The 24,980-nt window shown below is 47.6% G+C and overlaps 2 protein-coding genes across 4 annotated transcripts in view; one reads left to right on the forward strand and one right to left on the reverse strand.

Moving 5' to 3' along the window:
• RELT (RELT TNF receptor) overlaps positions 1 to 24,980 on the forward strand; it is a 196,470-nt gene that overhangs the window by 68,572 nt on the left and 102,918 nt on the right. The window contains exon 1 of one of the 3 annotated variants that reach the window (XM_069640115.1): positions 18,365 to 18,973. The exons of the other annotated variants lie outside the window; for them this stretch is intronic. The gene's annotated coding sequence lies outside the window, so the exon portion shown is untranslated. Of the gene's footprint in view, positions 1 to 18,364; positions 18,974 to 24,980 lie in introns of those variants that run through there. 3 annotated transcript variants of the gene reach the window in all.
• LOC138528093 (keratin-associated protein 5-5-like) lies at positions 18,339 to 18,992 on the reverse strand. Its single transcript, XM_069639542.1, has one exon. The coding sequence runs from the start codon at positions 18,990 to 18,992 to the stop codon at positions 18,339 to 18,341; it is 654 nt and encodes a 217-aa protein (XP_069495643.1).

A 24,980-nucleotide genomic window follows, 5' to 3' on the forward strand; every position in this document is an offset into this window, starting at 1 on the left:
TTTTTCTCTGCAGTCATCTGGAACGTTTAAATCCCCCCCTCCACCCCTCGGATTGATTAGACCAAGCCACTGGCAGAACGGCCACTTGATCAAGTTTAGCCATAATGTACACGTTCATAAGTTGTCAATTCGAAAAGTCAGTAGTGTCATTACAGCCTGTGTTGTTGTTTACAATTGAAGACTTGGTTCCGTTTGAGCGGTTATCCTTGTGGAGCCAATGGCTCTTTCTAAGGAATCACCCATAGAAGTACATTGCCCACCCAAGCTGTTGACCATTTCCAGCGCCTTGTTGGGCTTCAAACCCATTATCATAGATAACTTAAGTGATTCTTTTCCTGTTGATATGTTAAATGTCAACTCCTGATGTGGCGTTAAGAATGCCAACTTCTCAGAGACTGCAGGTGAGTCAGAGAATGCTCCCACCATCTCCCCCTCCATAACTCTCCAAGTCTCTGCCTCCTTCTGGCACTCCTCTCCATAACCTCCGACAGCCGACTCGCTTTTGCCGATTTGGGGGTATGGGCAGGTGTCCTAACCATGATAGATTCCAGAGGGGGTATACAATTACAACTCGGAGCTTGATGATCCCTTGTATTGTATGGAAACTTGTAGAGTGGGAACTAAGGCCAGAGGCATCTAGGCCCTTAGAGGGAGACGGGTGAGGACTGGTGCAATCAGGGTTGGAACGGGTGGGTCTTCAAAATCTTCCAAAATTGAAGATACTCAGGAATATTACGGAGCTATGTCGGAAGAGAGTTCCAAGGTGTGTGTGCCAGCACTGAGAAAGATCTTACACGAGCACAGCAAAACCTTGGAATGCATAGAGCTGAGAAGAACGACAGAGAGATCTAGCAGGGCTTTAGAAAGTCAGCTTGGACCTTAGAAACTCATCGCCAGAGTTATGAATGGCACAATGAACCAATTATAGAATCTCAGACTTAACCCTACTCCTGATAGGGAGCCAGTGAAGCTGGTGAAGCAGGTCTTGGGAGTGCGAGAGTCTTGAAGCTCCCAGAACCAGGCGGGCGGCTGCGTTCTGGAGAATCTGAAGGCGCTCCAGCAGCATCTCAGGTTGTCCAAGGTAGATGCCATTGCAGTAGTCCACAGAGCCCATAATGGAGGATGTAACTACCTTAGCCCTAGACTCAAGAGGGAGGAAAGGTAACATGTTCTTCAGGACTTATAATTTAACAAAACCGGATTGGCAAATTGAGGACATTTGGGCTTCTCTAGATCCGCTGGCCATGGGTTTAATACCTAAACTTGTTACTGCTGAAACTGGCTCAGGGCAGGAACCCAGGGAAGTAGGCCAGTAGTTGGTAGTCCACAAAGTCCCCATAGGATGAGATCCCAGGAGGACCTCTGTTTTGTCTCTGTTGAGTTGAAGCCAGTTCTTGGCCATCCATCTGCCACTTCCCTGCAAAGGAACGTCACCAGTCTCAATCTGAGAGGAAACCGTGACGTCAGAAGGTATTTCTGCTTCAGACATATTGGAAAGACTGCTTGTAGCCTTCAAGTGCATGAGTGTATGTGCAGAGGCCACTTTTAAGTGACTAGAGCTAGTAGTGGGCATATTGATCAAAGCAAAGAGAATGAAAGGCTCTCCAAAAGCTCTGCAAAAAATAGTAGGTACTATCCACTACTTGTACATACAAGTATAGAAGTAATATGATAGCAGCTCATAAAAGGGCACATAGCACCATGCCAGAGCACATCTTATTTGGCGTGCCGCACGCTGAAACCTAGTGATACCTTAAGGCCACGTCCAGCTGCACACAGAATCATCGGCACCCAGCCGTTCACCGGTCAGAAACCGGGACCTTAACACAACGAGGATCCCCCGCTGGACCACCACAAGACTGAATACCCAAGTCGAGACGGTGCAGGAAGCAGCCAAAGGATCTGTGGAGCTACATTCAGACCGCCGACAAGCCACACCACGAGCACGCACGTCAGCGGCGAGTGCGTACCACGGCAGCAGCTTCCGCTAGCCCAGAGTAATGCAGGTAGTGGAAAGTGACTGCCTCACTCTTTACAAGTGTTTTATTTCTGTTTTATGTTTCTTTATCCCCAAATGTGCTTTCAAATTCACTTTTTGGACCCATTGTTCCACCTTTGGGTGGGGAGAGAACCTCCACAAACCCTACTTAGTGATGTTGGGCTTTCTCCCAAAGAGTGATATGAGGTCACTTTGAAAACAATTTCCAGGGCCATTTTGGTTCCCAGTCTAATCCCTACCCACTAGTGTAGTTAGCAATGAACCAAACCATTGCAAGGGTATGAATTGTGCAGACACAGCTGTGTGCCTAGGGCCGTCTCTATTTGGTTGCAGTTTATCAGGTGTTAATGACTGAGTAGTAGTTAGCCTTGTATTGTGCCAAAGAAAAATATTAGAAAGAAAGAAACAAAGGAAGGAAGAAACAAAGATCGATCCGTTTAAATGGCCAATAAACGACTTCCGCAAGATAGGCGCTCTCCTTTGTCTAACCTTCAGCCGCGGGTTCGAATCCCGGCAGGACCAGCCCATCCTTACTGCCGAGGCCGATCAAGTGTGTGCAATTGCGTAATGAGACCTATTATTACAGTGCTTAGAAGCACAAGGAATCTGCCATTAAGCGCTGCATAAAAAACTTGGCATGGTTATAACATGCAGCAGGGGGTCTGTGTCTACCGTTGGGCACCGTGCCCATCTTCCGCTGAGCTCAAAGGGTCCGAAAGGACAGAGGTGCCTGGCTCGTTCTTCATTGTGTGGAAACATTTTATGACGTTCCCTCCAGGAAAGACGGAAAAGTAAGGAGATGCCGTAGTTACCGCGCACATTCAAATTAAACGCATCGTCAGTGGCCTCATGCACAAAATGTGTCACTGGCGACCTCACACGTGCCGTGCTGGGCTGCAGCGGCATATAACCCCAGTTCTGAGGCGGTGCGGTGGAGGCAGGGTGAAGGGTGGGGGTCATGCAGGATAGCATTACTGCAGTCACGCTGAAGCAATGCCGCCGACGTGCACAAAGCCTCCGCAGTCATAGGACGTGAGGGCTCCAGGGCGGGTCGTTTTGCAGGGCAGCGTGACGGAGGCTCGTGTTTCTGTGGTAGGGCCTCGGCCTCTGCATTACATCCCTGGCTCCCTACCCTGCCCTTGTGAAAGTGAGCGGCAGGTTTTAGATAGCACGCATGCTCTGTGACGGCAGTGTGTGTGTGGAGAGTGGGCGGTGAAAGCTTCTTGCTAATTTTTCCGGTTGCCTTTAGTGTCTCATTTTCCTCGCCACCCCCGTTTTAGTTTTTGCTATTAGGTGGTGCTGAAGTGCCACCTATGAATAAAACTGTTGAGTACAGCGAGGAGGGAGGTGGGTAGTTAATTTCACATCCTTACTGTTCATGTCCTGTAAAACGGTCATTGTATTTGCCCTTATTCCCTCCCTTGCCTTGAAGCGCTTCGAAACACATTGTGTATAGGCGCTATATAAATAAACTATCATATCATATGGAGAGCATTCAAAGCTTCTAGGTGGTCTTTGGTTACCCACCTATTGACAGCACATGATCATCCTAATCCCTTTGGTGATTCCCACCCACGTCATGCCCCTTTCCTTGCAAAACACATCCTCCTGGGATCTCTTTGCGCTTCTTCTGTTAAGCAGTAACATCAAACGTTGTGCCTGAACTGAGCTACCTGCCAGTGTTATTTTAAAGCAGTCTTCTCTGAAAGTTAATGGCTTAACTGGAGAGGAAATTCTACTACTTGTCTAATAAAAATGTCTTAACCAAGTGTACCTTCAGCCACTTGATCTATAAGCCCTATGCATGTCCTTCACCGAAGTCTTATTAAAAACAAGCATTGGCAAAGCTATTAGTTCTGGCTTGTGTTATTAGATAGGCATTGTCAGGCACTGCTATTATACACACCATTTTGCAACTGCTACCATTAATTGCCAATTAGTACCATTATGGGAGTGCCTGGCAAATGCCTATCCCATGCGTACACAAAACCCAAAACTGTTAGCATTGCCAATGCTTGTTTCATTCTGGCATAAAACAGTGTTGCAAACGTGCCTCCTATCATAAAGATTATTATTGTATTTATTGAGCGCAGACCCACCTTCGAGAAGCAGCAGAGCGATTTATAGAGGTATGCAACAGTACAGATGCATAACGGAGCACATTACAGAGGTATACAACAATAAAGATGCATAACAGAGCGCATTACAAAGGTGTACAACAATACAGATACAGAATGGAGCGCATTACAGAGGTGTACAACAATACAGACATAGAACGGAGCGTATTACAGAGGTATACAACAATACAGCTGCATAACGAAGCACATTACAGATGTATACAGCAATACAGATACAGAACGGAGAGCTTTACAGAGTTATACAACAGGACAGATACAGAATGGAGCACTTTACAGAGGTGTCCAACAGTACAGATACAGAACGGAGCACTTTACAGAGGTGTCCAACAGTACAGATGCATAAAGGAGCACTTTACAGAGGTATACAACAATACAAATGCATAACGTAGTGCTTTACCGAGGTATACAACAGTACAGGTGCATAACAGAGCGCTTTACAGAGGTATACAACAATACAAATGCATAATGAAGCGCTTTACAGAGGTGTACAACAATACAGATGCAGAACAGAGCACTTTACAGAGGTATACAACAATACAAATGCATAACAGAGTTCTTTAAAGAGGTATACAACAGTACAGATACAGAATGGAGTGCTTTACAGATGTATACAACAGTACAGATGCATAATGGAGCGCTTTTCAGAAGTAACAGAACAGCTATACAGCGGGCGGCTGGGATACAGAGGGGCATAGAGGAGCGGTACAAGATCACCTCCATCCAGCTCTGGCTTTTTGGCCAACATCACTTTGTACACGAGCACTTGTAGCCCAGATTTACAATGCAAAAGGCAAAGCGAGAAGTGCACGCATACAGTGTGCTATTGGCAGAAAAGGGACTGGTTAACATTGCCTCTGGTGGCGTAGGGCCAGTTGGGACCTGTGTATATGGTGCTGCATCAAAACCCTTTGATTTGCTGGCAGGACTGGCGGTGCTCCTAGGAGGGCGGTGAAGGCCTTGTGGAGCGTCATGGAGCTTTAGAACCGCGAGGCCGGGCAGCGGTTGTCGGGTGGAGACTTGCCCACTACGGTTATGTGGTGTTGTGGTTCAGCATCAGGTGGTGATGTTTGAGTGTGGGGCAGGACTGTGAAGGCTGTGGCAACAATGGTGGTTGGTGGTGGCTTCTTGGTGGCATGGTCTACTTCCCTATGCTGCCTATTTGATATGTTTTGCACACTGCGGCGGCGGGGCGTCTGGGAAGTTGGAACGCTGTTTGCTGGACACTATGCTTTGCCACCTGTGCTGGTGACATTATGGACACGGAAGATGCTTTTGATCTTGTGCGCTGCTTGCCTTTAGAGGGACCAAAGAGCATAATGAGGACTTTGGGAAGCAATGCTGGTGTGCACCGGGCTGTGTGCCGGTTGAACATTTATGTTATGTTATGTTAAAGGTACTTATATAGTGCACCGTCACCAACGGAATTGGTCCCCAGGCGCTCTGGCGGATCTGTAAACAGGAAGGAGGGCGGGTAGGGTTAGTCGGGAATTGATGAGTTGGAGAGTGGGAGAGGTGGTGTGCTGTTGGCAGCTTCAGCTCGGTATACACAGAGTGTTGGGCTTTGGTGCAAGTATTGTATCGGGCGAGACCTTGTGTGCTGTAGGTGCTCTTTATGTGTTGGTGATGCAGTGTGGTAAAGTGCATGCAGATTGCTGGGGGAGAAATGGTTGTGTGAGTTTTGTGGGTTGAGTTTGCAGAAAATTGAAGGTTGGGTTAGTGGGGTCTTTATCCTGATTCAGGTACTTCTGGTTCCGTTTGAGCTGTGTCCAGGTGGGTGGGGTTGTTGCTGGTTCCCCATAGGCCATCTTGCTGTGGTGGTGCTGTGCGGATCCACCTGTATCATAGTAAGTAGTGTATGGAGTGATAGGTGTGCCTGAACCTTTTCTTCGGGTGTGGAACCGGGTTGGTACTATCTATTCTCTTGTTATCTAATGTGACACTGGTCAGTTGAAGCTTTGGATGGTTCAAGGTCAGAGTGCTGTTGATGATGCGTCCTCGTGCATCGTTCTTGGTCAGCCTGTGTATTCAGTTGTTAGTTTCCTCCTATCGTGGCTATCTTTCAGTTAGTTCTTTGGTTTTCCGTGGGGTGAATTCCGTAGGGCTATTGTTTGGTTGTAGTTTGTGTGTGATGGCGCATTGTGCTTCCCTCTGTATCTTGATGAGCAATGTGTAAAGTGGGTGCTTATTCTGTTCATCACCCTATGTATTGGAGCTAATGATACGGGGTTCCCTATTCCCTTCCATTCTGCCGTGATCAGAGTCAGACCATCCTATATCTGTATTCTGGATTTTCTGTGAATTTTTCACTTTTCTTATGATATATTCTTTGTCTTGTGCTTTTATTCTCTTTACTGCTTTGTTTGCATTTACTATCACATCAGTCACCATGACTCTTGTGTATAATGTGTTTACAGTGCTTTGAAGCACTATAGAAGCTAAATAAAACAAATTGCCATTAGAAATCAAACCGTCCTTTCATGTTAGACCGGTACCTCTCAAGGGTCAATATATATATTTCAAAACCTGGCACTGGATGTATTTCTCCTGCGAAAGGCAGGCATGAGGCCTCGTTGAACCACAGACGGTCACAATTGTCACCGGGTAGGGTACCACGAGGTAGGATTACAGACCGAATTGGAAAGCCTTTTGCAAGCCTGGGTATTAACTTCCAGGCCCTGTCTGCAAGACTGCTAGCCGAGGCACGAGCGAGCACAGGGCCTTTTTAGGTTTGGGCTCTGAGGCGGTACTTAAGCGGCAACTAGTGGAGCAGAAGTGATTGGGTATAAATAGGGGTCGATGGCAAATGTGCATGCATGCACATTCACCATAGGGGTGTGCCACAAGTCCCGCCTTTTGCATGTTTCTAACATTGTGAGTTGCTAAAAGGTGAACATTTAATATGGGCTCACGTCGGAATTGGGTGCCTCTGATGGCAATTGAATGGGGGTGTGGGGGAGGGGGTTCCAGATAGCCGAGACTGGAAAAACAGTGTCTGTTTTGCTCTACTTTTTGTTAACATGATATGATATATGGTTGGTTATTTATAATGCACTTAATACCCAGAGGTTTTTAAGCGTGGCCCCGGGAATCGAACCTGTGTTGCTCTGTGTTGTCTTGCTTCCAAGGTGAACACGTTGCCCCTGAGCTATCCTCCCGACCAGTTTGAAGTGCGTGTCTGTATTGTGTTTCTTGTGTTAAGTGCTTCAGTTTGTGTTATGGCTTGCAATGGTGTGCTTTAGCAAAGGTATGAATTGTTGGGACACACGGGTGGTAAGGCCAGGGAGGGCAAACCTGCACATGGTTCTATTTGCGAGGACTTCTGACAAATGTACTTTTATAGAAGACAATAAAATGAGTGAGATTGCGCAACATTAAAGATCATTTTTGATCATCAAGAAAATCACATCTGATTAAATTCATAAATTGCAAGCCGTGGATTCCTGGGACAATTCTAAAACTTCAGCAAAAAATCAAAGTAGACCGAGTGCATGTCACCAGGCACCGCTCCATATCCGGGGAATAGTCCTGGTGACCCCTCCTGAATCGACAAAATCCAAAGGCCAGTTCTTTTCACTTCTGCACCCCGACCGGGTCATCAGTGGCCGGTGATCACCCCTTGGCAACTTCACCAATCCACGCTGTGTCTGGGCCCGCAAGCATAAGCAAAATACTGCTCTGGCAGTGTCCCCAATGTTCTATGTCCAATATACAATTGACTGCACTGCGCTCAACACACCGCCACTGTGCACCTAACTTCTATTGGTCAAGGGCACCCACCCCGCACCTGGCCACTGCACATGGCACACAGTGAGTGTCAATCAACTCTGGAATATTTGGTCTGGCAAAATGCTATCGCTTCATTAATGAATATGCCTATCCACATGTTTGGCAGCTGGACGCCATCTTGTGGTACCTGCGCTCCCCTTGATTCTCACTCCCCTTGAACGCCCGGGTTAGTTCCATTTTGGTGCAGGCACAAATCAGGTATTTGAAGTTTCCTTTTCTCACGTGCTTCCATTACTGTGGCCGGCAGGTGATGTGCTCGCACACCCCTTGCCCCGATCCAATAAGTGTTAACCCTCAACACATCTTCTCCCAAGCCACAGGTCCTATATATGGTACATTGCACGCCTCACAAAAGAATGCCCCTCAGGATCCATACCCCCCCGACATCGTCTAATTGTAATAACATAAAACCATGGACACCCTGCACCAGAGACTTCTTTATTAGAAGGCAAAAGGGGCACTTGCCCCAGAACCCCACCTTGGAGGGAGGGCAGTTCCCTTTGTTCACCAAACTTAAATAGCACACGTCAGGATGTTTAATGGTGTTCTGCCGAGGCTCTAAACCTATTGCCAGTCTGTTGCCTACAAGTACATTTTGCTCTGATCAATAATTCCTGTAATGCTTTCTGGTACACCTAGTTTGTGCGTTCACTGCGGCTCATTATGATATGACGCACTTTACCACACAGCAACAACAAACACACCACACAGCCCCCACACAACAGCACACGACGGACTCAGAAGCGAATACCACACCAATATGCTCAGCGAACAGTGTTAACGGAACTGAGGCTGCCAACAGTACTTCACAGCTCCCTTGCTCTTGTCCAAACTTTGTGCTACTAACACGCCTAACCTACCCCCATTTTGTTTCAGATCCGCCAGAGCGCCAGGGGACCACTCAGGTGGTGATAGTGCATGGTGCAAGTATCCTTTAACACAGTGGAATAACTTTGCTGAAAATGTTGGTGGGGACATGACATCTGAAGAAAAGGTGCCCCAGCCAAATGAATGGGGACAAAATGGTGTGCCATGAAAGTTGGGGGGACAAACACCCCTGTCCACCCCTAAAATTATGCCCATGCTTTAACATTAACATTTAACATTGCTGTGAGGCAGCATATCAAGCTAAGGGTTGTGATCGTGACGAGGGGGGCGCAACCAGATATTCTAGACCCCTTAATTCATTTGGTCCGGTGGAGGTGGGCCACAAAGCGGTCTGTGCCCCAGGCCCCAAAAGTGCTTAAAATGGCCCTGCCTGCGCAGCACGCATTTTCCTCCTAGCGGTTTCAGACAGACACCCACTCTGGCTTTATTGAGTACTGATAACAGTAGAGTTTCCCGGGATTAAATATTCCTAGTCCCTATGCCTGCCACAGAGGTAGCTGTCACATCCATGCATTGGTGGGAAGAGAAACCCCTCCCTTCCAGGTACCAGCGCCTCCTGATCTCATAGTAAGAATCTGATTCACGGAAGCGTTTCCTAATGGAGCAATCCCATAGGAAAACTCAGGGATCGAAATTAAAATTGGATAAGCAGGAGCTAAAAGCGGCTCCTGTGTATCCAACGACCAGGAGCTACCACTGGGAAACCCGGAGATAGCATATAGCATTCTGCAAATCTAACTTCAAACATATTGCTTTGTCCATTATTTATGACCCCCCTCATGCTTTAAATGTCTTATAGATGTGTCCTAATGTTTATTTATAGATTGTCCTAAAGGCATACAGTTAAATTCACATAGGTGTGTTTGTTTGCCATCACTTGGCCTTGAAGCTAAAAGTAGCTCTCAGAAGCTGCTGGTGTCAAACTAACCAAGTTCCTCTAGGCCACAAGCAGGAGCTAAATAGATCACAGCTCCCCTCAATTTCGAACCCGGTAGCGCTCTGGGAATCAGGCTCAAAGACTCTTTAATGGAAACCGCGATAGCAAAGAACTGTTCTAATGAACCAATAACATTCCTTTCCATGTTCTTTTTAGCACTACAAGTGGTTAAAAAACAGTGACACCAGTCATCACATCTCCCCTAATCCGGAGACAACCCCCCCATGCACATGACCAAATTACTATTATTAGTAGCAGTCTTACTATGTCCCAACACTCTGTGGGCAAGTATGCTTGTTTCCCAGGGGACTGCCCAAATTAATCAATACCTGTTTTCTTTCCTGATGATTTTTTTTTTATGGTTCCCCACGCAGAATGCAGCAGCACTGCCGGAAGGAGATGCTGTGCCTGCGGTGCGCATGCGCAGCAGCGCCATAGAGCTAGAAAGGGGCAGTCTGGCGCCTGGCCTGCCGGGTTGGTTTCTTGTGTTGAACTGACATTAAATCAGAAATGCACGTGGGTTTAACTAGGTCACGGATAGGCTTTAACCTACATTTCTTTTTCTTATTGAGCGTGTCGTGAGATTAGCTCTGTGCATTTCCAAGCGGAGCGTTAGCTTGAAGCTGTGCCAATTAGCGGCACAGACCTGCTGGGCGGCAGCGGCGGATGGCAGGGGGATCTCTGCTGGCAGCGATAAGAGCGCTTCAGAGGCACAAGGCTGGCACACGAGTGGCACTGTAGCTGAGAGGATGCGCCTTCAGAGTAAAGAGGCACAAGAGTAACACATACAGGCTCTGCTAATCCTTGCAGTGGGAGGTCTGTTCCCAAGCTCCCATATACATCTTCAATGGAATAAGAGTCTCAGCTGAGGCAGTCAGGGGGTAACGAAAGAGAATATAGCTGTCAACACAGTGCCTCTTGCGGATGCAGGTTTTCCAAAAGGAAATAAACCCGTTAAATGTTGACTCTACATCTGTTTATCCACATCTTCAGGCCCTTGCATCTGTGCACTTTCTTCTAGCACCCCGTTTACCCCCCTTTTTCTATACCTCTTACCCTTTTTAACATCTGTCTGGCCCGTTTCCTGAAAAATGAGCAAAACCGATGTCACTGCCCATGTGCAGTGCAGGAACATGCATAAAGTTGTAAAGGCACACGTGTACCGATTTGGCGCTAGCCACCATCCCCCAAGAGTTTCGAATACCTTTGCTTGGTGTTTTTTTGGTGCCGTACACTTTATGGAAGAATGGGCCAAATCTGGCCTTTTATGTCTAGTCCGATTTGGAATTTCACTAGGCTACAGATACATTGGTATCCATGGAGTTCATTTCCCCTCATCTCCGATTAGGGGGTGGTGCATTCCAGCCACAGAGGAAAGCATGGCGGTGTGTTAATGGGGATGATGCCTCCCCCCACCCGCACCGCACCCCGTTAGGGCTGTGCGCAATGGAAAATCCAGCCCCCATGAAGTGCTGCCACTTCCTTCTCCTAACCAGTCACAAGGATGGTTCTGGGCCTGTATGTGACCCCAGGTAGACCAACCTCTCCACCGTGCTGCCCTGAATGGGAAGTAATATAGTGCAATAGGCCTTTACACTGCGTTGTAGCTTCTCCCAGTGGATACTGGGTAATGTACACCCGCCTGGGTTTCCATGCCTTGGTATGTGGTGGGAAGATGACGGGGTGGGTTGAGAGAGTGTTGGGAAGAGCAAGATCAGGAAGCACACTGGAGGCAGGCAATGTGATAGAACAGGAGGCCTTTGTGAGCCAGGAATGCAAAGGAGCCCAAGACGCTCAGGTGGGAGTATTTTACTCCCTATTTTTTAAGGTTAGGAATCAAATTATTTTTTAGGGAGTAAAAAAAACCTAAGTCCAATTCTCAAAGGGAGTATTTTGTAAAGGGGTAAAAATATGATTTAACTGGAAAACGGAAATGTTTTTGTAATCATTATTTCTTTGCACCTAGTTATTCATGTACTTTAAAAGATACATGTTTACTTCTTCTGATTAGGCCGTACTATTAGTACTTTCTTCCTGTGTTACCATGTGCACTACTGGTCCAAGCATATCCATGGAGCTGTGACGGTGGAAGCAGGGGGACAAGGTTGTACGTGTCTGTTTCCTATTTTTTGTTGGGAGTGTTTTCCTATTTTTAGGGAGTAAAAGTGGCCGATACACCCCTTAACTGTAGGGCTGACAGACGGGTTCTGTTGCTGTCGAGGCCGTGCGGATTCCTTACACCGCTGCGAGGGAAGGCGCAGGGGCCAGAATCACCATGGTGCATCCCGGAATAGTGGACTAGACCTGAGAAGGAAAGTCCAATGTTGTTATGTTACTAATGTTTTATATTTAGTTGTGTTCATGTTTATTTGTGCAATGGCCACTGCATAACTTAATAGCTTTAGGCAAATTGCAGCAGTGGTTCCTGGTTAGAACAGATGGGCCTTGAGTTTTGCCCTGAAAGAAGACACCAGGTTTGGGGCCAGCCCAATATCATGTCTTCTGTCAGGTTTACCTGAATGTCCTTTGGCAAATGGTTATTTTCTATATCAGCAGAGAAATTATTTGAACCCAAATTTGAGGACAGTACGTCTGAAATGTTACTGCGTTCCACCAGGGTACACAAATTGAGTCCAAGGTGGCCATTTTTCAAATAACCTAAGGAAAAAAGTATGATGTCTTCATGTTTTGCTTTTTGGTCTGGCGATCACGACTGCTCACGGGGACATGGTAAATCTGTGGGGTGTTCTGGAGGACATTTGCCGTGAAAGAGCAGCAGGTCAGGGGAAGCGGTGTGGAAAGGGGAGCTCTCAATGATGCGCTGCTTCTCGAAGAGCCTCGCTGATGGAATTGTGCAATTCCTGCCACCTCCTCTTCCTCCTTGCCTGCGACACAAGCACGAGCTGGACAGGCCTTCGTCGATTTCCATTGACGCCCGGTGTGGAAATCGCTTAAATGGAAAATGTCACAATCGCACCGATGACGGAGGCAGGCAGGGGAATTCTGAAACAGGACTTACCTGCTACCCAGGGCCCGACCCGAGCCAACACACTAATATGGCGGCAGCCTTGTCGACACGTTTGTGTTATCTTCATGGTCTGTAACACTCTACAGTTTGTTCTCAAGCTGTTTCATGAAGGGGCTGGGGCAGTTCCCAGTGCGATAACTTTTGTGGGTATTGTACTTTCATGGGCCAGTCTATAAAGAATTCAAAGACCTATTAAAAAAAAGGACAACATACAAGCTACCTGCAGATTTAGCACAGCTCTACTGCTCTCTTTGAGTGTTATATCTACTCTGAAATGATTTCATGTTATATACGAAATGCCCATTTTTGCTGCAGTACATTTTGTCGAAGAAGAATTTGTTGAATTTTTTACACACATTTTGCTGCATATATTTGTGGTGGGTGGGTTTAGGGAAATAATTAATATAGGGGATTAAGGTGGGGGGGTCTCCTCCCCACATCTCCTCCCCACATATATATGCAGCAAAATCAACCTGTCAAAAAAAGAAGCAAATTGGAACAATTTTCCTTCGGTTATGTTTTCGATCAGATCACAAAGAACTGTTATATGTACTATGCCCGGCTTCATTCTACCGCAGAAGCCAGTTAGGTGTACACATGTACTATGGAATGGTACACAGAGCAGTGAGGCCACACTGGTTGCGACTAAGCACTTGAGAAATGGTCGGCTCACGCAACCTTCTTTATCAAGCGACGAGCAGCATAACAGAAGAAGCCCCAACATTGCAAGCTGGAAAATAAGGAAAGAAAGGAAAATACATGAAAATGGGCCTTCTGCCGAAATGCGGCAACACCATGGAACAACATTCCGGCACAAATCAGTAAATGAACATCCTACACCTCCTCTTCTCAAGGACACCCTAAATTCTGGTAGAAATCTCATCCTCCTACCTACACCAATCCCATCAGGACTTGTGTGTACCCCTGCTCCCTCTGTTAGTGTTCTGTGTTGCTCCCCACCCACGGTGGCGCTGTGGAAATTGCCATAGGTAACTACCATAAGCAACCCTACAGATAAGGGGTTTATCGGCCACTTTTACTCCCTAAAAATGCCCAAATACCCCCAAAAAATAAAAATAGGGAGTAGAAATACCCCCACCAAAAATCAGGAAGCAGACAAGTAGAAGTTTGCGCCCCTGCTTTCACCCTCTCAGCAGCCAGGGATATGTTTGTACCAGTAGTGCACTTAGTACAACAGGAAGAAACTACTTGAGACCGGTCAGATAGCACAACGAGTAGAGCGTTCACTTTGACATTTGTGCAGAGCCTGCTCATGAAGGTTTGAATCCTGGTAAGGCCAAACTCAGCCTTTCATCCTTCGGAGGTTGATAAATGAGCACCACACACCGTGGGTAATAATAAGCAGTGCTCAGATACCTGAGGGTTTATAGCGCTATACAAATGCTAAATTATTATTACGATTTTAACTGCCTAATTGGAAGAAATAAACACGTCTTTTAATATGCTTGAATAACTAGGTGCACATAAATAAGTATTACAAAAGAAATTCAGTTTTTCAGTTAAAACATATATTTTTACTCATTTATAAAATATTCTCATTGGAATTTGGACTTACTCCCGAAAAATTATTTTACTCACAGCTTTAAAAAATCAGGAGTTTAATACTCACACATCCCAATCTTACCTGGAGCACTGGCCATAAGATTTCATATCAAACCTTTAGAAAAAATGAGGGCTTTTTAATTGAAAAAATCCATGTGCCATTTCCCCACTGCCACGCGGTTGCATGAGTTTGCCACCTCAAACAGAACTGCATTGGGACTCACCACTGCCATGAGAAAGGAGCTACTTTTGACGACAAAAATTTCAAACTGTAACTTCCCACATAAATCTCGGTCGCCTTAAATACAATCCCCCCTTTAGTCCATAGGATTCCTCTGCTGTGCCCATACACTCTCCACTTAGACATGGGTGACTACCAGGGTCTTTGCCGCCCCTGCATAACTTAATGGTTGAAATGCACACACGCATAATTGCGCCCCCCACAAAAAAAGCTTGCCAAATTTTGGACAGCGGTCCCTCCAAGGGCGTTCAACCAAAAGCGACCTGGGACCATGTTTATGATGAAAAGGCTCAATAACAAATGACCAAATGAAGGAATGAATGAACCGCAAATGCTCTTATTTTAAAACAGGAAAGAGCTACACACATGCCACCCGGACTTGGACCCAGGTACTCTGTTCCACCCGGCTAGAAATTCACTGGATGCAATAGTTCACCAAAAGAAACCTGCACTGGGGAGTGGGGCAATGACGAGCCCGCCCCGTGTGACTCGCTGCCTAAATGCCTCATCCAGCTACTTACAGGCAAGTCTTCCAGACCTTGGGGACGATTCCGTACCCTTTGTTTACGCAAGTAGTATGGCCTTGTACTCTGGCCAGATCAATAGCTTGGTGGGTTGGTGCACCTGCAGTCGATGTTTGCACGAGGGAGCTTAGAACGTAGGTGGGTTTACTCTGTCTCTCATAATGTTGATGTCAAGAAAATGAGCGCTATTGAGATTTGCGGCACAGCCGTTTAAGCATTATATAAGTTAATGCTACAATCGTTATAAAAAAAATACAACATGGAGCAGGCAGCGTTTGTAATTATAAAGAGTTACTGCCTCACTTTTAATGTAACCCGAATAATATAGGGTGTGACGTTTCCAGCCCTGCGCTTTTATTTTACACACTATTCCAGTAACCTATCTTTGATGTACCAGACACTACCACTATTTCCCCAAATTTAGCAGCAAATAAGAAATAATTGATGTTTACAGTTAACAACTTTAAAAGAACTTTTGAGTATTGACCGTGGCAGGATAAAAGGGCGAGTAGGGCACTGCCAGGTGGAGCATAGATGTCTGCAGCATACACTTCATTCCTGGGTTAACCCGCTAGCTGTGGCAGTTTTAGAAGACATTTGAGCCAGGTCCAGGGCTTTAAGTGGGTCAGGGCTAGCCGGGACCAAACCACGGCAGGCTCAGAAATCTTGTTGTGAGGTGGGGCCCTGCCGGGGCTCACTAATCTCCCCTGGCACCCAGGGCCGCTACAGGACAATGCTTTTTTTCTAAAGCCTGAAGCTCTCGCTCTTTTGCAAGAGCTTCAGGCTTCAGAATAAAATGCCTTTAATCCATAATGATGGCGCCACACCCGCGTCGTATCTCATTAACTAAGAGATGCCCCTGGGCCGGCCCGACCATTATGGGAGAAAGATGAGGCCGCTGGAAGCAAAGCCCTTTTTATTCAAATGGCAGAACCTGCCGCACATTCGCAGGGGTTTCAGGAAAAAAGGCCTCGGCTTCCAACGGCCTCACCTTTTCAGCCTTAATGGGGATGCTGTCCCTCCCCAGCCTGGCGAAGGGCAACGTCACCGTTAAGCCTGAAAAGGCATGGCGCTGTACCTTGCCAGGCAAGCCTTTAGCAAATAAATACAATGATCAGCACCCACTCCCCCTCCCATGGGGGAGAGGGTGCTGATTTCTATAAAAGGTTGCCTGGCGGGGTAGCCTGTAGCCCATTGAGCCAGGGCTCATCAAGGGGGCGTGGTCTAGCGAGCTGGCAGGCGACCCCTGCCACTAGGATACGCCCCCTTGGTGATCCACGGCTCATTTCCCAGTGCCACTTAAGGTGCTGGGAACGTCTTTAGTTGGAGTTCTGGGCCAGATTACAGAAATGTTGCACCAGTGCAAGTGCAGATTTGCACAATTTTAGCACTAAAGCAAAGTCTGCCCTAGTGCAAAAATGTTGGCAGCTATATTAGATAAACTTTGCACACTGACAAATACACTTTTACATGGTGTTAATGCTATGTCAAAATTTGCCTTTGGCAAAAACCTATTCTTTCAATGCATTTTTGCACCAGGGAAAATATTGCCCATGTGCTAATCCGTAATGGTATTAGCACTAGGGCCAACTTTGCCCTGGTGCAAAAATGCATTGAAAGTATGTTTTTTACACCAGTGCGATTTTTGATCTAGTCCTAAGAAAAATTGCACTTGACACGATGCAATCGTTTTCTAATTTGGCCCCTGTGTTTTTTGCACTAAGGCAAACTTTGCCCTAGTGCTAATACCGTGCAGAATTGCACCTGTACTAGTGCAAATGTTCCCTAATCTGGCCTCTGGCATCCATGAGACAGGAGGCACTAGATCACTCTGCATCAATATCGCACCAAGGGCACACATCGGGCTGCTATGTCAGTGTAGGCCAGTTCCAGTGCACAAACCCAAGCCCCTGGTGTCTGCACGGGTGGAGCAGGCTTGTCCGGAAACCAAGCTATAATTAGTGAATTTCCAGGTGCCAAGAACGTGAGCGAATCCTGGGGCTGGAGTGATTCAGGAAGCAATAGGGCCTCATTAGAGCAGAGAACCCTGGGCGTAGGAGCTCGCGCTTTCTGTTACACAGGCAGGACTTCCCCACAGGTGAGCGTGAAGGTCGGAGAGAGATGAGATGTGAGGTGTGGGCCACAGCCTGTGGGTGGTGTTTGGCTTTTTACCCACCAAATGATGAGCCATGACCATGCCCGCCCTTATGGCCATTTCCACCCACTCACTACCTGTCCCTTTACACCCCAAATACTGATCTATTTAGGTAGCTCTGCTTTTAGGTGGATGCCAGTGTTATTTCTAAGCTGCCTTCTAAAACGGCCTAATTTCAGTAAAGGCAGGCATCGGTAAAGGCAACAGTTTTGGGTACTAAGCATTAGACAGGCATTTTCAAGGCACTACCATGCACTGCCCATGTTGTGCCATTACAGCAACGCCTCTCCCATGGCTACACAAAAGCCCAAGCTGTTGACTTTGCTTCTTTTTTTTCAGGTGTGAAAGCCAGGATTGTAACCTGGTCTTCTGCTTCTAGCCCTAACCATATGAGCGAGACGCACATGTTAAAGGCGATTCATTAAGCATGTAGGCATGCACACCCTAGTTACATGTGTGATGTTACGGCACACGCTGGACCGAGAGATGACACCCACACATACAGAAGAAATGTAACGGGGAACAGTAGCACTGGTAACCCTGACAACCATTCAACCAGCAGACCCCTCTCAGTTGAACACCAACTGCCGGTCTAACCTTTCACCTAGAACCCCCAAAAACTCCAACCTGAACAGCATTCCAACTGTGATGTCACTAACCCCGAAATCAGCAACACGGCCAGGGCCACAGCACGGAGGGCAGATCACTAAAAAGTCTCATCACGTAGTGGGACATTCCCAGTGCTCGGCACAAGTCTGGAAAAACCTCAACTTCCAAAGCGGGACATGCCCAAGGGTGGGGCGCGGAGGAAGTAGAAGGGGCGGGGCCTTTGGCTCCGCCCCAGCCGCCTCTGGGATGAGGTGCCCTGCTTCCTGACAGTGCACCTGAGAGCGGCAATCTTCCCCGACAGGTAAAGGGAGAACTCCGGCTCCAGGTGACGAGCCAGGTGAGTCATCGCTGAGAGAGTGCCGCCAAGACTCGCTTTCCCCGGTGTGATGAGCTTGCAGAAACCCAGCTGACGGGAAGCTAATTGTAAGTGTCTGTCCGGGCCAGGTGTGCGATCACTCACCTGTGCCAGCTCACTGAAGCTGACAGCCGTTCAGAAGGACGCAGTCTCCCGGGCTGGCTGCAGTATCGCGGCAGTCTCCCGGGCTGGTTCCAATACTGCGGCAGTCTCCCGGGTTGGCTCCAGTACTGCGGCAGTCTCCCGGGCTGCTTCTAGTATCGCGGCAGTCTCCCGGGCTGGTTCCAATACTGCGGCAGTCTCCCGGGTTGGCTCCAGTACCGCGGCAGTCTCCCGGGCTGCTTCTAGTATCGCGGCAGTCTCCCGGGCTGGTTCCAATACTGCGGCAGTCTCCCGGGCTGGTTCCAATACTGCGGCAGTCTCCCGGGTTGGCTCCAGTACTGCGGCAGTCTCCCGGGCTGCTTCTAGTATCGCGGCAGTCTCCCGGGCTGGTTCCAATACTGCGGCAGTCTCCCGGGCTGGTTCCAATACTGCGGCAGTCTCCCGGGTTGGCTCCAGTACTGCGGCAGTCTCCCGGGCTGCTTCTACTATCGCGGCAGTCTCCCGGGCTGGTTCCAATACTGCGGCAGTCTCCCGGGCTGGTTCCAATACTGCGGCAGTCTCCCGGGTTGGCTCCAGTACTGCGGCAGTCTCCCAGGCTGCTTCTAGTATCGCGGCAGTCTCCCGGGCTGGTTCCAGAGTAGCGGAAAGGTAAGATCACGCTGGTCATCCATTTGTTGGAATGGGGGAGACTTGACCATGTGAGTTTGGTTTTTTCGGGCCCTGCCTTATACAATGATGCCGTTTGTGAGTTTCATAGGGAAAACAGTCAAGTCTCTGAGTGATACGACTACTTCATATATGTGTATATACTTCCTAATTTACATAGGAACTCTTTAAAGTCCGATCACTCAACGTGTGAAAGGAACTGCCCAGGTTCATTTAATCACTGGTGCGCACATTGGCCAGAAGTGTGGCAAGTTGTTATTGCTGCCCAGGGGGGAGTTACCTCACTCCTTTGGACCTTAAGACAGGCTTGTTAGGAAGAGCCTATTCCATAGATTTCAATAGGTCCGGATTCTCAGTATAGTAATGTTATGGTGACACTTGCTTAGAGCTGTGATTTCTTACAACCCGGCCAACTTACTGCCTGTGCATTTTTCCAGACCCTTACAAGACTGTATCTGGCGGTAACATGTTGCGTTACATGGCTGTCCTCGATTCGCCCCCTGTAATGATGGTACCTCTGCAGTGTTGCATTCTGGGAGTGGCAGTCCGATGTGGGGCTTTGTTTAGTTGATGGCAGACCTGTCAAATGATGGGCGGGATTTCCGTGCTCATGTTCCTGTGCCCATCCACTCTAGGGCATTCTGCCTCCGTGCTGATGCACCCACTGTTTGCCCGCTGCAAGGGTAGCAGGCTGCAAGGTCCTCACTGTATGGGCATTCTGTGTTGAGTGGATACTTGTCTGTACCCACTGCCCAGTAACCACAGCATGGCAGAACAGAATCTAAAAGGAGCATGAAGGAAAGTCTCCGAAAACAGCGCCCCCACTATATACACCCCGATTCCGGAAGCCCATCAGTGGCACAACGAAACCTACATTATTTTTGGGGGTTGGTGGGCAACCCTTCAAAAGTTGGGAAAGGCACCAACTCCAGAGACGGCGGGGGCGGGACAAACAGTTGTATGGGGGGCATCTAACGTCCTTACGCATTCTAATGAGATTCTTCTAGTGCAGCTTCAATGTTACAAGCAGTTAACTCCTTTAATTCTGAAAGAACCCACTTAAGGACTAGTGTGAGTATAAGCGGTCTCCTGTCCCCCCTCTACCCTTGCAATCACTCCTCTTGGCATGCGAGTGCTAACCCCACCTCACGATTTCAACTGCCTAGACATGTATGCATAGGAATGCAGGTGCTAACAGGGAAATGCTTTACGTTGGTAATTGCAGAGCCTTTGTTAACAGCGAAGCCTGCGCCGCCGTTTAACATCTGCGTCCTGCTCTGTCTGGCAACTGCTCTGTAGGTCAGCCAGGTCCAGTCAACAAAGACCAACATTTCTGGATGCGGGGGTGCGGAAGCCCGTTCAGCTCAATCACATTGAGCCACTGATGCCCATCACCTTGGCCCCATCACTCCTGAGTAAATCATACCTTTTTTGAAGCCCCCCCCCTTATTGCGCATGGATGCCCTGATAGCATTCCACCAATCGCTGCACCTTCACTTGCTCTCCTAGTACCCCCCTCCTGATTTTTAGGTCTTAGCTCCTAGGTGTAGTGCAGCAAAATCTACTGATATGCACCGCAGTAAAATACACATCTGCTTTCATGATGAGTCATCAATCCCTCCGTCGCTACGTTTCTAGCACAGTGAGTTGAAAGGTGGACATTCGGTGTATACCTTAGTTTAAGGGTCTGCAACCTGTGGCTTTCCAGCTGTTTTGGACTATGACTTCCATGATCCCTCACCATTGACTGTGCTAGCTAGAGTTGATGGTAGTTTAAATCCAAAACATCTGGCGCGCCAGATGCTTCCTTAGTTCCAATTGGTTGGCCCTTCTTTCATTCTCATGGAAAGAGTCCCAGATGTCCATGGTTTGCCAGAACAGCTTGTTTTTCTCTTTGTTTTCCCCTGGTGTGTGTACCTTTTTGTGTTATCGCTTGTAATGGCCTGAACTTTATTACAGGCCTTTGGTTGTGGCATGAAGTATACTGGGGCTTTTCAGGCTGCCCTTGATATATAACAGCGGAACATTGTTGACTTGGCCAATGATAGTTTTGTACAGCGTGCTGTTGTGTTCTAGCTACGTTTCCGCTATATAAATCCCATGCACTTGCATACATACTTTATCAAAACTCATTGCGGCATCGCCACTTGGTTGAGCTCCTGCTGCTAAGATCTCTGTGTAACCTGCAGGCAACTGGATGGGGATCTGTTATATAGCTATCATTGAGATCTATATGATAACCTTGATTATTTATATATTGAAGTGCCTAGAGGGAGTTCATTTGTTGGGGGGCGCTTCCCACTGGAGAAGCTCGGTCTTGTAGGCCCCTCTCAAGGTCAGCTGGGAGAGGGGCAGATTTTAGATGAAGTTGGAGAGAATTTAAGTGGCGAGGCATAGGGTAATAATTATCGGATCTTGAGGTGCACGACTGTTGCAGGTGGAGAGGCGACATGGTAATTGCAAGCAGAGAGAGCAAACTGGGCCATTCAAACCTGGTCTAGACATGGTAAACGGGCGAGTTTATGAATGGATGAAAACCCCAGCAGAGGGCACTACTGTACGGCCCGCTCAGCCAGTCTGTCAGATTTTTGTGGGCAAACACGGCGAGGAATTTTGGAGAGGGGTAGAACTTTAAAAAGATGAGATTGGAAAAACGAAGTGTATCTTACCTCGCAGCACCGCAATGGCAATGAGGTGGTTTGTGCAAAGCACTAGAGACATGTAGCTAGTAAGGCAGCTCAGTGCGTTGGGGACCGCTGCTGCAAAGATGTGTTTGTAACCTGCAGATAACAGGCTAAAATGCATAACAAAACGGTGGTAAAATAATGGGCCTACGGTTGAGGTTTGTACCTGTCAGCATCGAGCCCTTGATAGGAGCCTAGAAGCCTTGTTATCTGGTTCTCTTTCCATGTTACCACTTGTTACCACATGTTAACACTTGCGGGACTGTTGCGGTAGCACACTCAGTCAGTATGCATACTCAACCATGGGATGCATCCTGCGTGGGAAAGAAGGCTATCCAGTAAATACCGTGGCACACCGCAGTGATACGCATTTGAAATACCTACATTTAGCTCACAAACAGCAGTCATTCATGCTGGACAGATAGCTCAGTGAGTTGCGCGCACATCTTTGAGATTTCAATGTAACCTTCAGGGTAGAGGTTTGAATCTGAGCAGGACCAACCCATCTCTTTCATGTTTCCAAGGATGAAACATTGAGTATCATCCTATCCTAACTCTTATTACTTATAGCGCTCAGACACAGCAAAAACGGGAATGGCAAGCACTATATAACGAGTTATTATTTAAACAGTTGTATAGCACCAAGTCCCCAATTGGAGAAGCAAGTGCTTGAAGAATGGCAGCCAACAGACTCTACTTAAAGTGTGGGGTACCGGCAGGGCAACCATTGAAGGTGCTTATGTGCAGTTGCAGAGCTTCAGTGAGGCACTGCTGGCACATGTGTGTACTCACACTGGTGTGGAAGGCATGAAGATGTTGGGCACCGGGCCATCAGAATCACAAACATCCCTTACAAAGCAGCACACTCACTGACCCCGAGGCCTGTGTCTGTAGTCATTATTTACTGGAGCGCTTTGAAACACTTGCCTGTGTATAGGCGCTTTATAAATAAACATTACCATACCATTAGTAGCCAGGGTCGGACTGGGCAGTGGTGGAGTGGAAAAAAGGAACGAGTGGTACACTGGCTGCATCCAAAAAGGAGGGAGTAGGATGGGTAAACAGATGTTGGGCGTCGTGTGTGGTGCCTGGGGGGTTGTGATGAGAATCAAAAACTTTGGCTCAAATTGTTGTATTTCAATGTCCACAGTAATAATGTCTTATACAGTTTACTTGCAAAAAATCCGAATTGCATAATAAAGCCACATGACAGCATGTAAATCCGTATAGCAATATGTTAAGCCAAAAGAATGTCACTGTGGCCTTCATTTTCACATCTGTCTCTCCTCATATTGCTGACCTTGCCAAGAAGTGGCCTTGCCACTTTCAGCTGCACCTCCTCAGAGGCATTCTCCCTTTCCTCACCTTCCCCAAGAAACTCACTGTCTCCAGAGCTCTGGGTCTCTCCAGGCTTGACTACTATAACAGCCTCTTCCTCAATCTGCCTCTTTCCTGCCTTCGCCTCCTTCAGCTAATCCAGAAAACGACTGCAAGACTTATCCTTAGCCTCAAGCCCAGGGACCACATCCCTCCAGCCCTCAAAGCTCTCTACTGGCTCCCGGTGACTGCAAGGATGAGATTCAAGACCCTCTGCATCATCCACAAGCCTTTCTGGGGCCGCGCTATATTAACCTCTCACTAAATACCACCCTGCTAGGGTCCTTCGGTCCTCCGTTTCTCCAAGCAGAGAGCCTCCCTCTGGAATAACCTCCCTCCCCCCTCGGACTTGAGCTGGATCTCCTTAAGTTCGGGAAGCTTCTCAAGACCTTCCTCTTCTCCTCCTCCTTCTCTCTTCCCCTTCCTAGCTAATTCCTCCTGCTGGCTCGACTGACTGCCTGGTCCCTTCTGAGTCATACAGGGGCCAGACCCCCCCCCTCGAATAGTCTGCCTTAGCACCCTGATCTTGCCCCTTCCCTGATCAGACTACTGAGTCTGGTCCACCCCCGCACTACCTTACCCTCTCCTCCTCCCCCTTAGCACTTCCCCTCCTGGCCTGATTTAGCACTTGCTCCCAGGACCCCCCTAGCACTTACTCAATGCCTGCGCCCCTTCCCTCCTGCACTTCCCTACCCCCCCCTTACTTCGCCTCACCCCCTGCCCCTCCACCCTCTGCACTAGCATTACCGTTTATTGTTGTTTTCATCCTCCTCTGTTCCCTTCCCCCCTTAGTCTTGTGGCGCCTGGATACACTTTCTGCTGTATAGGCCCTATAGAAATGTTCAATAAATAAAAAACAAAAAATAAACTATAAATCCCAGAATGCAAGATAATGCCAACCTGAAAAATCTAGTTAACCCCATGGTGCTTTCAGTGATTTAAGATATGGAATAAAAGAAGTTGTCATTAAACAAAAATAGATAAGATATGCATACTCTTTGTCACAAACTTCCAGCTCGTTGTAATTCATGATTTTGACAACATTTGATTAGCGGCTTAAAAGCGATTTTTATTTGTGTATGTCAAGATAGAAGACGCCATGGATAAAAACACATCTTTAAATGGGTGCTCAGTGTTGCTCCCTTTATCACAGATTTGCAGGGTAACCAGTGTTTTGCGAGCTCTTTGAGTTGGAAATGTTGCATCATGCCTAGGAAAGGCTCTGACACTAATAATAGAAATGTGTTTGCAATCTGAGCCCCTTAACGACCTGCAGGGCCCCTTCGCTGTGGTTGTGTCTGCTTAGCTGAGACTTGGGAAACTGGCAGTGCTTGAATGTCCGGCCTGAGCCGATTCTATATTTGCATCAAAAGGAAAAGCGTCTGTCAAAAGCAAACAAACTAGTGGTACGGCGTATTACACTTCCATCTCTGGGAATGGGGCGTACAATTGTCCCGGGCACCAATGAAAAAGTGGCCCACAGTTGCGAATGGCAATTCATTCCTTTCGGACTGTTTGAATACTACCCAAGGGAGGGCTTTTTTTGTATTCAGCAACACTGATCAAAACTACTAGCCGCATGGTGAAGAAACGCATCAAACGGGCCCACATTGGACAAAAAAGTGGCCACTACTATGACCAAAAAAACGGTCCCACACTAGCATTTTGCGTTTTTGGATCGGGCATAGCCCCATTGCCCTATAGGCAAGTCTAAGCCTGTTAGGAGCCATGGACTTCCATAAAGTTAAGTTATGCAGGTTGCTTCTATAGCGCTTATGTGACCCAAGTGTCTTTAAAGCGCTAAGGGCTGGGTTGGAGGACTGGGGAAGATTGGAAGATAAATCATTGGGTTCAAAGTTGGGGGGCATGGTAAGAAAGGTACATGGCAAGGAGGTTCCAGGTGTCAGCTGACTGTGCTTTCTACGCCT

This window comes from Ambystoma mexicanum, chromosome 7q (genome assembly GCF_040938575.1).
Source record: "Ambystoma mexicanum isolate Mex_15411 chromosome 7q, UKY_AmexF1_1, whole genome shotgun sequence".
NCBI classification, from domain to species: Eukaryota; Metazoa; Chordata; class Amphibia; order Caudata; family Ambystomatidae; genus Ambystoma; species Ambystoma mexicanum.

Bases quoted from the DNA above. Each gene is read 5' to 3' on its own strand.
- LOC138528093 (XM_069639542.1), bottom strand. From the start codon at position 18,992: ATGACCAGCGTGATCTTACCTTTCCGCTACTCTGGAACCAGCCCGGGA.